This window comes from Mesocricetus auratus, unplaced genomic scaffold (genome assembly GCF_017639785.1).
Source record: "Mesocricetus auratus isolate SY011 unplaced genomic scaffold, BCM_Maur_2.0 Super-Scaffold_100010, whole genome shotgun sequence".
Taxonomy (NCBI): domain Eukaryota; kingdom Metazoa; phylum Chordata; class Mammalia; order Rodentia; family Cricetidae; genus Mesocricetus; species Mesocricetus auratus.
Window position 1 is genome coordinate 41,331,205 of NW_024429194.1, and position 18,466 is coordinate 41,349,670.

The 18,466-nt window shown below is 40.8% G+C and overlaps 1 protein-coding gene across 5 annotated transcripts in view; it reads right to left on the minus strand.

Moving 5' to 3' along the window:
• The window catches only part of Unc80 (unc-80 homolog, NALCN channel complex subunit), a 174,854-nt gene that overhangs the window by 21,828 nt on the left and 134,560 nt on the right, over positions 1-18,466 (minus strand). For all 5 annotated transcript variants that reach the window (XM_040753403.1, XM_040753401.1, XM_040753400.1 and 2 more), the window contains 10 exons: positions 15,058-15,150; positions 14,247-14,282; positions 13,723-13,941; positions 8,797-8,997; positions 6,593-6,716; positions 5,518-5,643; positions 4,291-4,414; positions 3,357-3,563; positions 1,607-1,791; positions 870-1,035 (listed from right to left, as the gene is read on the minus strand). In XM_040753403.1, the coding sequence (XP_040609337.1) occupies positions 870-1,035; positions 1,607-1,791; positions 3,357-3,563; positions 4,291-4,414; positions 5,518-5,643; positions 6,593-6,716; positions 8,797-8,997; positions 13,723-13,941; positions 14,247-14,282; positions 15,058-15,150 (1,481 nt within the window). The remainder of the gene's footprint in view (positions 1-869; positions 1,036-1,606; positions 1,792-3,356; positions 3,564-4,290; positions 4,415-5,517; positions 5,644-6,592; positions 6,717-8,796; positions 8,998-13,722; positions 13,942-14,246; positions 14,283-15,057; positions 15,151-18,466) is intronic.

Genomic DNA, 18,466 nt, shown 5'->3' on the forward strand with positions numbered 1-18,466 from the left:
ATGTTGCAAACAGTAAATACTTTGAGAAAGCAAAGCAAACCCCAGTCTTTTACATATGGACGATGACTGCCCTCTAATGGCAGCCAGTGGTTTAATTTCCTCATTCAGGAGTCTGCTGTTACAGAACAGCCGAGGAATCAATGAAGACTCAAGGAAAATCTTGGTTTTTTTTTTGTTTGTTTGTTTGTTTTGTAGACCGGGCTGTCCTCGAACTCACAGAGATCTACCTGCCTCTGCCACCTGAGTGCTGGGATTAAAGGTGTGCGCTACCAATGCCAGGCTTCAAGGAAATCTTAAAAATAGTTTGAAGTACCTTCTGCTTGTTAACTCTACTTAGCTCTTCCCCATTCTAATTTGTAAAGCTTTAAGAAGGTTTAGAATCCACAACAGAAACCTAGTGTAAAATTACCTCACAGGCTTCACTTTCTCTGTGTATAAACTATTTAACCCTCTGAGTGTCAACTTCCTCCTTTTAACATTGGTCTTTGAAGGATACATTTTTTTCAGATACTTGAGTGATTTAGAGGAAATAACATCTGTAAAGCTATGACAGATGCGCAATTAAGTGAACGCCTCTATCCAAAAGGGAATGAAAGAACATAAACACCCTTTCCCATTATTAAATATCTAAGTGCTTAAATACTAAAAAGCATATTTAAAAATATTCAGAAGAATGTAACTAAATTCCCATGACAACCTTTTGACTTTGTTTTATTGTTGGCCATGAATCCTTGGTCAAATGTACTGGTTTATCAAGATAGCTAGTTCAGACATGGTCCTCCAAGTAGCAGTGAGCTGGCCAGAGGATTCCTTCCTGGTAGATTGTCAATCCCCATCTATCAGACTCAAGAGACACCCTTCACGCTTACCTGACCCACTGTGGACTGCCTCTTTCAGAATTTTCAGTTCACTGTTGAACTCTGCAATGAGTGAGCTCTTACATAATGGGCGGGGGATGAAGCGCCGCTCTAGCTGGTCAGCAATATGCTGCCGGGCAGAAAGTTCTTCATGGTTCTCAGCTGGTTGGGCCAGTAGCTAAAAGGAAGACATTGCATCCTCAGGACCCCAATTTCCCCATCTGTCAACTGGTCTAACTGTCATACCGACCCACTTCATAGCCAGAGGAAGAAAAGAAGGAGACCGTGGTACCAGCACAATGTCACAAGAAATTGGGGCGTGAGGATAACAAGGAGAAGATAAATACTGGGAGTCACGGAGGGGACAAAGAAGCCTCAACTGTCCCTTTTTGTTAATGTTGTTTCTAATAGTAGATTTCAGATAATGCTATTGATATGGGAGAACATTCAACAGAGCCAGTTTTCCCCCTTTCTTTATAAGGACAGGGGTGATGAATGGGGTGAGAATAAGTCTGGCGTACTTTAGTAGCTGGGGAGGTGCTTTGAATGTGAAATACTCTCTGTATGCTTGCTTGGGGCTCCTTCTTGATCAAACATGGTGTTAAACAGTCTCTGCCAACTGGAGGCAGTATGTATGTGTACAGTGTACTGCCGCGTCCATCCCCCCTCCCCTCAGCTCCCAGCACTCCTGCCTTAATAGAAACTGCAAGTTCACTGGCTTTGGGTTACAGGGGTAGCACACTCCACACCTTGCATTGGATGAAAGGGCGCAAGAGTACGAAGATGGGTATCCGGGTGCGCACGATGAAGTCCAGGAAGTCCCACAGCGCCAGGCCGCCCACCTTCCGCAGAGCCATCTCCTTCACCTGCAGGCTCAGCCAGTACCACTGGCTCCCCAGCTGCCTCTCGAAGCAGACCAGAATAACCTTCAGGGCTTCATGGCAGGAAAAGAGAAAAAGGATCCTGAGGGCTTGGGCTTCAGAAAGATACTGCCCAAAACCACGGCTTGTGTACACAGGAAAAGTTCTAATTCATTAAACTCCATGGTTCTAGAAGCTTAACATGTACCCCGGAGCCAGTATTCCAGACATACCAGTAAAGGCATGCTGATGTGGATTAGAACACAATATTGTTAAGTACATTGAAAACAACAATGGGGTAGTCCAGTGAACTAAAGAGGCAGTTATAAGTATTATTAATGCTTTATGGCCCACAGGCTTTGTCACAGTAGTTTTATGGATATTACTCACATCCCCAGCTAAACCATAATTTTTTTTTTAAAAGAGAGGTACAATAGTCGGATCAAGCCGGGCGGTGGTGGTGCACGCCTTTAATCCCAGCACTCGGGAGGCAGAGGCAGGCGGATCTCTGTGAGTTCGAGGCCAGCCTGGTCTACAAAGTGAGTTCCAGGACAGCATCCAAAGCCACAGAGAAACCCTGTCTCGAAAAACCAAAAAAAAAAAAAAATAGTCGGATCAAAGAAGAAATAAACACCTTCATTAAAAAACAGACAGTGGAATGAAGTGAAAAAGTTTCTTCAATTTCTTTTATTCCTGGCCTTACATAAAGAGCTTCTTTTCCCCTCCATCTTCTGTGTTCCCTGACTTCACATGTGCTTCTCCGCCCAATTGCATGTTGTTGGAGCATGACTTCTTATGCCTTGGGTAACCAAGCACCCATCAGGGCAGGTCCTGTCTACGTACATTCTTTTTCTTTTTCTTTCTTTCAAGCCTCAGGAAACAGTATCTTTCACATACACGCTCCTTCAGAATTCTACTTAAACACCTCATTTCCCCATGCTCCAAACTCCAAGGACCTGTTTGATTTGGTGAGTTTGTGTTTGTCTTGCATGCTCCCAAAATGTCAGGTGAGAAGTCCTCTTACGGTGTTCCCATTGTCATGTTCCTTATTCTTGGTGTTGATCCATGAGTGGTGTGTCCCCGCTCCCAGTCATTTACTTTCAGGGACACTGAGTGGCCGGCCTTCTATTACCCCATAGGGTAATAGGGAAGTCGGAGTGTAAGTGGGAAGAGGAATTGGAAGACTGTAGGAAGAGAGGACTGTCCTCATATGATTAAAGATGAAATGTAAAGATATTGTCAGGGAAGAATAAGAAAGCTTGCTGAGGAAATAATGTCCTGCAAGGCCACTATGTCCTACCAATCAGGATGCTGACTGCCAACTCCAAGGGCTGTATTTACATAGATGACAGACCAGTGAGAATCACATGTACTACCTCACAGCAGCTGCCAAATCTGAATGATCTTGCAGTCAATTGGAAAGAGGCAATCCTTACTCATATACTCTAGACATCTTACGCAAACAACCAAGTAATTCAGATATTACATATATGAAGATATTCTTTGTCTTTTGACATGTATTACTGAAGTAAATCTGCCATACAAGAGTGTTTTTTGATCAAGTGACTTCTTGAAATACCGTCTGAGCCAAGACAGCCACGGGGAGCAAAAAAGAAAAGGCTGGGGAGAAGAGACCCACCTAAGTATGCTGCCTGGCTGGTGGACTCAGCCAGCCCTTCCTTGCGCAAGTCTTTGCCTGCATCCCCAGGGGTGGAGCAGTGGGCTGGGGAGCTCTCCAGCATGAAGTTCTTGCTCCTAGATGTGCTGATGATCCGAGGGGGCAGAAGCACGTTAATGACAGTCTGCAGCAGTAGCTGTACCTCGGGCTGCTCCAGCCATGGGCTATCTGAAGTGTATTTTGGGAAAGGAAGGGGAAAGCATAACAATCACAAGGCAGACCTTCCATGTTATACACTGAGCAATGCAACTTCTTCCAGTTCCAAACCAGAACACCTAGAAATGTGGGTATTTCCCACCAAGTACTGTTTCTTCCACAGACAACACAGCATTATTGGCACCTGAGGGTTGCCATAGCTGGCATCCTGACCCGATCTTCTGTTTACCAGTTCATTCTCCTTTCTTTCGTAAAATATTTAAGATGTACCTGACCTTACACTTGAGATATGCTTTTCCTAAAAGAAAGGCCCCCTTAAGATTATGTTGGATCAAAAAGAAGAATTAAAGTGTTTCTTAGAAAAAAAAGAAGAAAGTAATGAGAACATATTGACAGTTGGGCAGCTGCAGGACTTTTGCTAACCATATTATAGTTCAGTCACTTCTCAGTGTATTGGACTCGAACTAATTAACATTTTCTTAACTGAGATAATGTATTCTTCCTTCTGTTGTACTGAAATAATTTTACATAGGATATTTCCTCTAAGAAGTAGAGCAGAGAAACTTTTGTCCCAGGTCAACTGGACCAAATAAAACTCCTGTTTCCCAAACCCCACTTAAACCATTTAAATCCATTTCAACTGATGAGTTTCATGGGGAAAGGAAGAATAGAGACAACACCCTAGTAGTTAGAAAACACAACAACAATGATACGTTTCCTTTAGTTAAGTTAATCAGACCTTTGCTTCCAGATCCTACTGTGAGCACAAATGGGATGAGCAGATTTAAAAGCATCCCCTCCCTTCTCTCTTGATTGGTGAATGGGGAGATCACATGGCTTAAAGGGAAATCTTCTTTTAAAGCCTGTGCAGCAATAATAGAAAAAAAAGATTAATTGACCACTGCACCCACTGTGTGCATTTGTTTCTATAGAGTGTGTCGGCGAAGGTGCCTCCCCGCTGGCTGCACCTGTAAACTATGAGTTCAAGTGTCTTCTTTGTGGCATATGAAGTTTGACCCACACTGATGCTTTACCACTGGCTTCACATAACAGAGCTATATTCCTAAAATGGCATTAACAGCTTAAGCAGTAAGTGAAGAAGTTTAATATGGGATCCATCTCATTTCCCCCATTAATTTTCTCCATGTGTCTTCCCAGGAAAATGAAGAAAGTGACAACTTGGAACTTTCCCCATTTGGGGTTTTTCAAAAGTTCTTTAACCCCTGCCTAGGCCTTCTTCAAGCCAGGAAGCCATAAAAGGAAGAAATGAGTGATCTTTGGACGTCATCTTTTCCCTTGTCCACAGTAGCCACCACTCTTCATAGGCTTTGTACATCTACCCATTCTCTGCATAGTAAGAAGCCTGGTCGCCAGACAATGGGTAGGTCATGTATGCCTCTATATCCAGTGTATTCCTTCCATCGATCACAGCTTTAAAACTGGGTGACACAGAGAAACCGTCAGGGGAACTGGGATTCTGTAACTTTGTTAATAAACTGGGACACCTGCATGTGTGTTTAAAATAAGATTCAACTCACAATCACTAAAGAAAAAAAAGATATTCAAAGTCTGGTAGTGACATGTGAAAGAATTTTATACTGTAATTCTTTCTGAAAATAATTTTAAACCAGACTTTGAATACTATTGCCTCTTTTGATTAACAATTGTGAGCTGATTACCCATAATCCATTAGTTTGCACACAGCTTAAATGACCACAGTGGTCCCTGTGGTTGTGCCAGGACTTAAATGACTCTGCTATTTTTGAGATCTCAAGAAGAATTACAGAAGCACAACTTAGGGCCATGCTCAGGGCTGAAGCTCCAAACCTATTACAGTTTGGAGGTGTTCACACTTCTGTTTCACAGATTTTGCCCAGCCTTTGCAGAGAGAGAAAGAGAGAACAGCATGATGTGGTGCCTCCACCAGTAGCTTAATGAGCGTGACAAACAGGTAAGGCAGTCACACCTGTATCTGCAATGCTACAAGCCGGACAACAGCTGTGCTGAAGGGCAGAGGTGGTGAGAGATAAGGGCTGAGATGAAGAAGGGGTAATCCATCAGCAACACTGGAAGGTCCTACCACTCCCATCACCTGAAATACAAACAGAGCACATGACCAGCCTTGACCATTGCAATTCCATGCAACTGCAGAAAAGGAGTCTCGTTCACTAATAATATTAACAAATTGAAGGTTGGGCATGTTATTTTCAGTCTTTTTCTTTCTCTATGGCCTCTAAGGCATGTAATGTCTGGAGTCAGATCAATCATTATACTAGATTCAGCCAAGGTTTTGTAGAATGCTGTTTATAGCTAACTATGTAGGTAATGAGAGATGAACTAAAACAACTGTTCTAATTGGGAGACTGGACACTTACTTGAGGATTCAAAGAGGTGCAGTCAACATTCTTTGATGGAGCAAATACTGACAACAATGATGATGTTCACGGCTCTATGTGCACTAGGCATTCCAATGACACACTTGTTGCCCAACTAGTTAAGCAGCAGATCCTACGGGATGATGTGCTCTAACATGGTTTTCACACATTGTACAAAACCTCGTCAGGACCAGACTCTAGATATTACGCAAATGGTGAAAATAATTTTTCTTTGCATAAATCCTAGGCTGGCCAACTCATGGTGTTATTTGGCCAAAAAAAAAAAAAAAGGAAAAGAAAGACTTCTTTGTGTTTTAAGATTCCCCTCCCAAGACTATCTCAACTTCTAGACAATTAATTGTGCAGACTCCAGCACCCCACTCTCCAACTGGCAGCCCTCAACTCTCAACGCAACTTGGAGGTGATTGTCAAAGTAGTGCATGGGAAGCAGCATTTGGACATCCCGCCTGGGCAGGGATGGGCTCCTGGATCTCCCATGTACCACCTTGAAATGTACCTCACTGTTTTCAGTCTCACCCGAGCCATCTGTTTGCATAGGTTAAGTAAGGGGCACAAAGTGGTTGACCTGTAAATCTTCAGTTTAGAGAAATCAATAGCAGAGTTAAACTGTGCAAAGTTTCATAAGATTGCCACTTGGCTACTCACCAGATTGACACAGACATTGATCAGTGACCTAAGGTGAGGCAGGAAGGATATGATTGGCTGCCTCTGAAGTGTCAAACAAACCCCTTCAATCAAACTGCTGGCAGGCTCCCACTCAACCTGTCGCCTGGAATACAATATAGGAGCCATTAGCACCCTGCCTCCCTTCTGGAGACAGTCTGAAACAAGTGAACGCGACAGTGATCCTGGAATCAACTAAGACAGGACTTGTGCTGAGACAACAGAGTGCTTCCCACGGGATGGCGTTTACCCATGTTGTTCCAAAAGTACAGAGCACACTGGGAGGGGAAGAAGGTACTGAAAACGCAGCAGAGGCACACTCCTGCCCAACCGACTAATGAGACAAAATCTATTGAAGAAAAAACAGAGATGATGAATGGGTCACATTTTAAGGTCCCTGCTGTCGTCTTTGAGAGGGGTCCTATACTATCATTTCAGGAGACATGAGAAATCTTCCAATGGAACAAATCTGCTCCCAGCTGCAGCTCTGAAATCTAGTTATCAGACTACACTTGATATAGTCAACTTTCTCTCAGGGCTACTGGTGGGATTTATATGACCGAAATCCTGTCAAAAAGATAAAATTGGAGGAAAATGGTCTAAAAAGTTCTCTTTTCCTTTTAGGAAATGATATCTTTGATTATTTTCTGTGGTAGTACAGATGGTGGAGCATACAATCCAATCAGAATAGTACAGGATTTTTCTGTCTTAAAAATGAATCTACTGTGTGACTGTCCCAGTCCCCATTATTCCAAAACAAGTAGCAGGCTGGGCTCTTCTGATTTGGAAATTATTTCTAAGCCTAAATTTCCTATGAAACTGCAGCCTGTACAATGAAAGAATGGAGATGTATCACAAATGGGGAAACCCTGACATCCTGGATGCCAGAAGTACCCAGGTAATTCACAGCTTGGCTTCAGACAATACTTCGTGCTGAAGTGAGGTCACACGAAAGGGTTAAAGACAAATACTGTATAGTATGTGATGCACCCTTAGAGAATTTCCCATAGCTGACCAAATCTGTGAATGAACCCAAAATTTCCTTTGGGGAGGTATTGTCATTTATAATAGGTTTAACTGTATGACAAGTGAGCCACTTTATGGAGATGTTTAACACCTTTCGATGTCAAAGTACTTAAGAAAAATAATTTATTTTGACACACACTCATAGGCATTTATAAATCTTTGATCAGCCATTTACCAGCAGATGCAAATATTCTGCTGGGACCACTGGAGAAATAGTGCTTAAGAACAGGCATCTCCATGTACCTGAAATAAGTGACCTGGATCTAATGTCTTGACATTCATCACTATGGTACCAAATGTTATAATAAACAGCACTAGGCAGTAGCCTGATGTTACCCAATCTTGTTCTTCTGTACTCATGGTGGCATAAACATGCAGAGTGCTGGCTAATGGCTGTAAAACTTCTGGCAAACTGAACCTTAGTACCACAGTCTGAGGCAAAGTTGCTTTGATTTTGAATTTAGTTTCAAAAGATAGCAAAAGCTGTTTCATTCATCCAAATTTGAAATTTCCGTTTAGTGGGTTTGTGAATTATACCATCTGCTTACCATGACTATAGTTTCCATACTTGTTTACATCTCTAGAAAGGCTAGTGCAGAGGCATCTGCTCATTGGAAAGGGATGAATGGATATTTCTCAGGCCACCAAGAAGTTGCCTAGCTGCAATTATGTTCATTTAGAACTCCACTGACTAAGGTAAACGTTAAGGTTTGATGTCAGTCCTGTGACTTTTTTAAACTGCAGTTTGGCTGGTAATTATAGAACTTGGAACTTTTCTATTTTGCTATGTACCCAAATAAGATAACTTACTATATTAAATATAGTACTTTTCATATCAAATTAATGCTTCTCCTCTCTGTTGTTAGCTACTTGAAAGGTATACTCTTTCTTACTTCATAAAAGAACTAGGATTGTTGAGTTATAATTGGATTTATTTCTTCATTGCATCAGATGATGATCTAACTGAGAAATGAACAGATACCTCCTCAAGATTAGTGCATACATTCCTAAAGAGATCTGGTTACTGGGGAATTACCTGTGCACAAATACCAGCAGAAAACTTTTAACTCTTTTATTTAACTACTGATTGACCTACTATGTTTAAAATGACAAATATCTAACTGTGTGCTCTGTAATATCTGGCCAGGAGGCCTTCTCACCTCAAGGTAGGCATCTTATGGATTTTGTTGAACATTCTATCCAGTCTCTTTAGAATGAGGATAAGGGCTGGCCTCACTGCCTCCGCTGACCAGTCGGTAATAGGTAGCATCTCCATGATGTAGCGACGAAGTCCTCGGCTCTCCATTGTCTGGGTGTCATATGGTGCCAGCTTCAGAAGGGAGTGTGCGATTTCTGCCAGCCTAAAATCATTTGAGAAATAATGAGCAGCAAGTGCCACAGTGGAAATATTTCTACACAGTGTCATGCTGACCATTCATACCTAGCAAAACACCAACTTCCTAAAAACATTCTCCATGGCACACTCTGTCCCTTTGTTCTCCTCACATATATCAATACAGTGATATGTGCACGTGCATAGTCATGGAGAATCATGGAATGCTTCAGAGAGTAAACATGAGGAGAAAGATTAAGGATGGGCCAAATCTATCTAGAAAATGTCACTTCCTCATGTATGTGACAGGTCTCTTGTTACCCAGATTGGCGCTGAACTTACTATGCAGTAGAAAATGATCCTGAAAGTCAAATCGTTTTGCTTCACGTAATTCCAAGTGCTGGAATTACACACATCTGTTACCGTGCCTTGTTAAATGGTGCTAAATTCTCAGAGAATATAATTCTAGACACACACACACACACACACACACAGAGACAGAGACAGAGACAGAGAGAGACAGAGAGACAGAGAGAGGAGGGTGGAAAGGAGGAAGGGGAGGGAGAGAGATATATATTAATTAGAAGTTATACAATGATGGGAATATTGCACTCTTCCTGTTCTCATATATTAACTATAGCTTTTTAATAAAGAGAAAAGTTGATAACATCAGGAAAGGCAATTAAATGCTTGAAAGGATCTACAGGAGGACCTCGGTACTCTTTAGGAATAGCATCTAGGCCATTGTCTATCTCTCCAATGTTTGGATTTCATAGTGTGTACCTCATGTGGCTAGTTGTTACTGTCAAAGGAATTCATTCCACTTTTGGAGGCTGCACTGTTAGAAGCTGCTGTCATGTGAGGGTTCTAAGTTGTCTCCAAAGTCCTCCTGCTAGACTTAATTATGAATGCACAAGTTCCAGTCATCATCATCATTGCAATTCTTCATGCCAAGAAATAGTTACCATCTCTTCATACTCACCATCTTCATTCTTAACTGGACACCTTCCTGGAAACTGTATGTGAGTGTGGGTGCCCAAAAGAAATGATTCAAATATCCCACACATGTATATTGTTTATTCCTTTCTCATAAGTATGTCATGGAAAAAATGACTCTTTCTTAGATGGTCTGTATCCAAATAAGGGTCATTCTATCCACATAGATTATTCTAGAAACCTTCACCTTATCCCTGTACATTCTTAGACATTCTACTATAACACATAACCAGTCTAAACCCATTTGGGAAACTTGGGCTCTTATAAACCATATTGTGTTGAAAAAAGTGAATCAATATGACTAAGTGCAATTCCCTGCTTGGTTGAATAAATGCTAGAATTTAGCTTTCAAAAAAGATTGTACTTTGAGACATGTTGAAAAATGATCTGCTGGGCCTTGGTGGCGCATGCCTATAATCCCAGCACCCGGGAGGCAGAGACAAGCGGATCTCTGTGAGTTCGAGGCCAGTCTGGTCTACAGAGCAAGTTCCAGAACAGCCTCCAAAACAATACAGAGAAACCCTGTCTCGAAAAGCCAAAAAAAGAAAAGAAAAGAAAAATCATCTATCTTTAAGACTGAGAATAATATTTTGAGATGGATATAAGAGAAAAATTATAGATTAATATGTGAATTTCTGTAACATTCTGTTGTGAAAAATGAATTAGTGGTGAGTCCATGAGAATGTTTTTCTTTCATACAGTGTTTTCAACCCTATCTGCATGACACCATGTATTTGTATACATATTCTTGTTTCAAAAGAAAATCAAGTTACTTTGGTCCTTTTCCAATGGGAACTCAAGAGTTCTTCTCATTGGGAAGGAAGGAGAAGATAAAGAGCATGGGGGAAAAGGCAGAGTAGGGGAAGGAAAGAGAGGAAGACTGAAGGCAAAGGGAAAGGGGGAAAAATTGTAGATGTTACTGCATTGAGAAACCAGGAGTGCGTGATGAGGCAAGGAATTCCTTTTGAGCAGAGAGAATCTAAGCAAGAATATTTTCTCTAGGAGTCTTGAAATCAATCACATACCATGCAAATGCAGAGTACAGATTCCCCTAAAATTGCTTCTTAGCACTTTAGCCTGGTCCAAACTATTTTTTTTTTTTTTTGGTTTTTCGAGACAGGGTTTCTCTGTATTGTTTTGGAGGCTGTCCTGGAACTCACTCTGTAGACCAGGCTGGCCTCGAACTCACAGAGATCCGCCTGCCTCTGCCTCCCGAGTGCTGGGATTAAAGGCGTGCGCCACCAACGCCCGGCTTGGTCCAAACTATTTGAGTGTGTGTAGCACATGTTATCTGGATACCATGGATGTCATTCCCGTCTTCCTTTTTCAATTGAGTTTTTGTATTTGGGTAATACCCACTCTTAAATATGATTCACAGTTCCAAAACCCATGTTTAGTTTAACTTACACTCCCCTTGGCCCCCACACTTGAATTAAAGAAATATTAATATATGTTGATACTGTATCAATGTATTTGGATCTGCTGCCCACTCTCACCCCATAACATAGAATATCTATATTTAGTCAAAGAAACATACACTTGTCTTTCGTCATAAGCTTGTTGTTCAGCAGTACATTAATAGGGGACATTTGTTTTAGATCATCTCTAGGCAATGTAATTTTTGCTCTCTAATAGATCCAGGCTATGAGATAGCTGTCCTCTCACACTAACCTGGCTTCAGAGAACTTGCTTGTGACAAATCACATAATGACAATATGTCAACTATCTACACAGCCATGCAGAGCCAGCCCCTTATCTATTATAAGGACGCCATGGAGTACACTGCTGTTTGTACTCTTCCTTTCAGCAAATATCAATAAGTAGATGTTGCTTGCTCTTTTACTTATGTCTTTATTTGTTTGTTTGTTTTTGGACAGAGTCTCCTTACGTAACAAAGAGTATCCTGGAACCATGAAGACTAAAATGGTCTTGAACTTTTGACCCTTGCACCTCAAAGCTCACTGATTACTGGTATCAATAATTATGACCAACGGTATTTTAAATAAGTATTATCTCTGCAAGAAACAATTATTTTATTTTATTGAAATTGTCATAACTGATCATATTTTGCTAATTGATTTAACACTCCTAAGTTTGACATCAAATTTACAGTTCATGAGTAAATCTAATATGATCTCTTATTATTTTTGCTAATCTTATCACAAACATACAAATATTTACATGTCTATTTCACTTTTTCCTGACTCTCAAGTTAGTGTGCTTTTTGTACCACATGCTTAAGTTGCCTGAAAATGATGAATAGCTAATTATACAAATGATTTTAGTACTTGCAACTGTGCTATTTTCTTTTTTGTCTTTTGAAATGGATTACAATAACCTTGAAAATTAGGGCTTTATTTTGTATCCCTAATGTTTAATGTAACATAGATCATTTTCATTAGTGTTAATGTCTTTTGTACCTTCAATCTACACCAAGCTGTAATAATTTAGGGCTTTTTAAGCCTTAGTAATAAGTGTTATCCTCTAGAGGGTGCTCCAGGCCTCTTTGATGCTATTACTCCTTCCCTGAACTGTCCAAAGAAGAGTTACAACCCCGATACACACATAAAAAACATGCACACAGATTCACTCACACACAGACAGACAGACAGAAACAGACACAAAGAGATAGGCACAGACATAGAGAGACAGACAAACAGACAGACAGACATACACACACACACACAACACAGACACAGAGAAACACAAGATGTACACACAGACACACACACTGACACATGCACACAAAGACACAAATGCATGTTGATACACAGAGAGACACACAAGACAGACACACATAGATACCACATGCATATTGACATATGTACACACAGGCACACACTCTTACACACAGAGACACGTGCACATGCATACTGACACAGACACACAGACATGGACACGGACACAGACACACACACACACACACACACACACACTCATAAAATGCCTGTATATATGTAGTAGTAGTGTGACTCTGGAACTGCAACATTTATCTATTCACAGAATTACTCTGAATAATTACAGGGGATCTATGGGAAAAGAAGGGGAGTGTCTGAATAGAGCCCTCAGTTGCCATGGCAACAGGTCCTTGAAACACTGCAGCCTTCTGTCTGGGAGCTATGCTTCGCAGTGTGAAATCATCTCCTCATCACTGCACAGCAGGGAGGCCTGGGGCTCTCTAGCATGGCTGGGTGTGTGCCTACACCTCAGCAGAGGTGAGAGGCTGAGGCTGGAGGAGAAAGTGCTTGCCTCTGCCTTCCACTCCTCTCCTTAGTCCTTTCACCCAGCACTCACTGCATTCTCTTTAAAAGATCATTTTAAGAAATAAAAACAGAAATTACTAATCAAGACATTGGTCTGTTTTGCTAAATTACAATGCTGTTTCTGGATAATTTTATATCTGTATAAAACATGCCAAGTAAGTCTTTGTTAACCAGGAAAGTTTTCTTTGAATAAGTTTGTATGATTCTTTACAAGCTGTTAGAAATACAGTGACTAGGTATCACATTAAAAAAATCTGTGAAAAGAGTAAATTATGGACTGAATTCTCATTTTAAAATCATTTCCCCCTTTCTAGCCAATATCCCTTTAAAAGGCAAAATGTTCACTTTATCAGAAGGATCTAAATGGAATGTACGCAAGTCACTGGAAACAAATTATCTTAAGTATCTCATTCATTACCCCCACAGTCCAGCTTGACACACATATACATATGCATGGTTTAGCTCTTAGCACACTCTAAGGCAGAGGTAGGTACCTCATGTGGGACTTCACATCCAGCAGCTCCAGGGCAGTGACCCGGGGTTCCCCAGCCAGATTTTGCAAGATCTTCAGCCTTGGCCCACAATGCTTATAGAATTCTGTGCAAATATTCAGCAGAGATTCCCGGGGCCTTCTGAATTCCTCTCGAGCAATTCGTTCATCTAGCTCTTCTCTGGGAAGGCCTTGACCCTCCTCCAGTAAGTGAAGATTTTCCCTGGGGAAAGTGAAGGATTAAAGAGGACTCTGGGTAGGTGGTTACTCTGAGTGCAGGGTATCACACTGCAGAGAAATACTGGGTTAAGGACTTGGTAGGCAGAGCTCCACAGAAGATCCTTTGGAGGATGAAGACAATTTATCTTCCTACACTGCAGTGGCTTTCCCTGGGCCATTGCTAGGGATTTACATGGGAACAGTTTTGTCATGCATCATTGGATGGGTTGAAGGGAATCAGAGTCCAGATCTAAGGGACACACCTCAGTGTGTCGGAAGGGTATGAAATCAGAGTGAGTTTTTCTGTACCTGATAAAGTGAAGCTTGGCTCCTTGCTCCTGGTACCTGCCAATCAGAAGGACATTCTGCATGAGCCTCAGAGCAAGAAGGGAACTCTTTGGCTGAGGCTTTCTAGAGACTTTTCACAGACAAAAACCCTTGGACCTACACACTTCAATAAATGCAAATACATGTGTTAACCCTGCAAGGTACTATCTTCTTTCATTTGGCCACCAGATGTACTGCAATTACAGCCCCCACAATACTTGTTTCATTGTGAAATGAGGTGTATAAAGAAAAATTTAAGGTCTATATAAACTCATGGAATCTAGCCAAAGGAGGAAATTTAAAAAAAACTTTGAAATCTGAACCTTATTAAATACTATTTCTATTTCATGTGATAGGGGAGGGGAGCATGGTTTATTTCTAGTATTTTGGAAACATGTGTTTTGTGACTAGTTGATAATAAGGGCTGAGTCTGAGTTGACTGAGAAAGACGGTGGAACTATGGAATATGGGAAGCAGAGGGCCTCTCTACCCTAAGTCTCAGTGAATCCTTTGACAACCTTGGAGTCCAACAGACCAATACAAGTGCTACCTCAAGAAGGCTGCTTGAGTTTATCCTTGATAATTTTCAAAATAACTCTGGAATTTTCTTGTGCCTATAAACTCTCACCCTCTTTTTTTTTTTAATCTTGGAAGGTTTTCCTCACAGATTTTCACAGTTAATATTATGGGTTCTTTTGTTTGCTTGTTTTGCTATTTTTTTCAGGATTCCTTTCATTCCCAGCCACTGAAATGCAACTGAGAGGCCACAGAAACACAGTGCGCAGCGAGTTACCTGGTGTTCACTCCAGATGACATGGTATGATTGGCTGTGGTTGTACCCTTGTGACCTTGGTCGCTCCTGCTCATCTGTGGGGCTGTCATAGGCCTGCAACGACAACAGTGGTTTCCAGAACAAAGCAACACAAGTAAAAACATTCATGAACCCCTCAGGTTGAAGTCCACCTAAGTAAGTCTTCAAATTGTAAACGGATAGGCTGTCCAGCTTTCTCCCTGTAAAAACAAGGTTGATTACCAAGTTCTGTCCATCAAGTTTAAGTTCTATGTCTTGGTTCTCAGAAGTAAACCATGACTCTTCAAATAAGACATGTGCTCAAACTCTAAGTGCTAACTGCTAGTAAAGAGAACATTCAACAGTTCTTCAGGTGGCAGACAGTCCTGCATTCTAGATAACAGTGAGGCAAGAGGAAGTCTGCACCAGAAATACTCTTGTTTCTGAGAAATCATCACATAATGTAATTACTGTTTTAGTACAAACTATACTTAAGCTCAGTTTCTGTAAGAAGCGAGTACATTTCTATGTTAAGTCAGATGTTTAATAAGACTCAAATGGTTTCACTTAATGTCTGTTGGCTCTCCTTTAGTATTAGATACAATTTTGCTTATGTATTGGCATCTGAGGCACAGAAAGGACGCTGTAGATTTTTGGAGTATTTGCTTTCATGAAATCTTCATGTTCTGCTATTGTTCTGAATGTTGAGTATGATAACTTTCAGGAATGACAAAAGATCATCTTTTTCCAAGCCTTGTTGTAATAGGTGGAACTTAAAGATGGCCACCATGTTTTAGTTTGACTTCACTAGTATGTTTAAAATTGCCTTTTTTTCGGTCTGGGGACAGAGATTTGAAGCATGGGGATTCAATGCCTTATTGCCAGCTTGGGGAGTGAAGGGGACCATGTGAAAAAAAATAAGATGCCTTCTAAATGCAGAGTGGCTCCTGAAGGAGAGCCAGCAAAGAAATGGCTCAGACCAAAGTCACATGAAATCAAGTTCTGCAAAAGAACGAATGAGCTAGGCAATGGGTTCCCCCCGATCCTAGAGATAAGCACTCAGGCTGACTAATGCCTTCATTTTCTTTCTTTGAGTCCCTGAGAAGAACTGATCCATCGTGGATGTTGTTCCAGGTTTTGTTTTTATTCTCTAACTTTTGATCTAATATACATATAGTATACTTAGGTGATGCCCATGGAACTGTTAAATATCTCTTTTCATGAGATAATAAAATTAGCAGGTAGATATGAAAGGGGACTCTTCTTTAAAAAAAGAAACAAAAGAATTGGCAAGAGCATGAGAGAGGCTTTGGGGGAGGAGGATAGAAGTGTGTGGTGGGTTTTGGGGGTGGGAGTAGTCTTGATTCACTGCATACAGTGTAAGTTGTTTAAAAGCAAATTTAATTAATAAAAAACCCCAATAAAATCAATTATGTTGTAGTTACTACTAGCCAATAAGGCTTTCTTCTTTAGTAAATGGTAGTAAATGCAGTGGAGTATTTAAACCTACAAGACTTTTTTTTAATATTTATTTTAATCCTGTGAGGGTGGAGATGGAGATGACATGGCATTTGGAGATAGAGGACAACTCTGTAGACTCAATTCCAAGTATCCAGTTTAGGTTACCAGGGTTACCAGGGTATCATGATAAGAACCTCATCGATCCAGCTACAGGGTTTTAAATGCCCAAAACTTTATCCATAACTCTTCATGGAATATTGGGCAAGTAAATTTTGGATTAGGGATGTGTTTACTTCATTTGCCATTATAAAAGGTAGCAGAAAGAAAGAAAGAACTTCCATTAAAATGTGAGAAGAAGTAACCACAGTAGCATTTGGGAAAGGTTGGTTAGTATTCCCAACTCTTAGCAGACAGGAGAAGTAATAGACTAAATTCCATCCTTCTCTTTGGAAGCATCTTCTCCCAAGGCTTTCCTGAAATCACTAGCTAAGCTCTGGACTACTCACTGCAACAGCCAGTTTATCCAGTTTGCCCTGGCTCTCATTTCTACCGCTTCATGTTTACTCATTTTGGGTGCAGATGAGTATTTCATTGGCCCAAGACATTGGGGCTCTACTCTGCTTGCCTTGGTTGGCAATGTGGTTCATCACTGGAAACTAACCATCTATCACCATTCATAAACAATCATCCCAGTCACTATTCCCTGAATATTACATCTCAAGATAATTGAATAGGGCCAGGATGATGACTCAGTGGCTAAAGATGTTTAACTTCAAAGCCTGACACGCTGAGTCTGATCCATGGGACCCACATTATAGAGGAAGAGAACCAATCCCCGGGCAGGATCAGGAGTGAAATCACAAGCAGGATTTTTGGATGAAATGAGGATACACAGACCAGCTTAATGGAATGAAGAAGCAAACACACAAACCCAGGATGGTCTGCATCAGGACTTCAAAGAAGGATATTTTTAGAGGGAATGGACAAAAAAGTCAGCCGCATTACGTGTGCCCTGCACTCGCCTTCCCTGCTCTCAGGTCCTACCTATAGTCCCCACTATGTCCTTCCTGCTACATGACAGCTCGTCTCCTTTCACTTCTGCACCCAAGAATCTTGTGACAGGACAGCTTCTTGAACTTTCTTTAGGGCTAAACTCTGGTGCTAATGTGACTGTCTGACCAAGATCTTTTATTTTTCTTTCTCCTGGAATTACTTGATCCAATTCCATGACAAATCTATTCCTTCTGGAATAGAGTAACCTTCTGAAGTTTATATTTGTTTGGTAGTTTCTACAACTGTAGTTAAAAATCCAACTCTTTATAAGTAGTAACATAATAGAAGAATGTGTGGTTACAATTGCAAACACACTTCTCAAAATAATTGAAGTTGGTGAGCAAGATGGTGCAGATGGTGCAGTGAGTGAAGGTGCTTGACCCCAAGCCTGACAATTTGAGTTCATTCCCTGGGACCCACATGATAGAAGGAAAGAATCAATCTTCATAACATGTCCTCTGAATTGTTTGTACATTCATTCTCACTCTCTCTTTCTCCATCCTCATCTCTCTGTAAATGTAAAAACTAAAAATTAATCAAGCAGCTAATTGAAATGTGGACTAAATCTTCATATTCACTAACTTGCTCTTCTATTGAAGATTTGCTTACCACTGGCCTAAAAACTCCATAGAAACTCATCAAGTTATATGTAAATGTTTATTTAGCAAACGTGTAGGAAAGTCATCATTTTTGCTACTGCTGCTATGAAGAGCACTTGGCACTCATTGTCTGGAAAATTTAGGGAGTATTTACAGTAATAAGACATAAGGGACTGAGTAGCTATCTCTAAAAAGACAGTTATCTGTAATCTGCAAACTAAGGTCAGATTTCAGAGATATTCAGCCAACCAGTGTTCTCATCTTTTCAATGGAAACATTTGGTTTTAGGCTGTGAATAT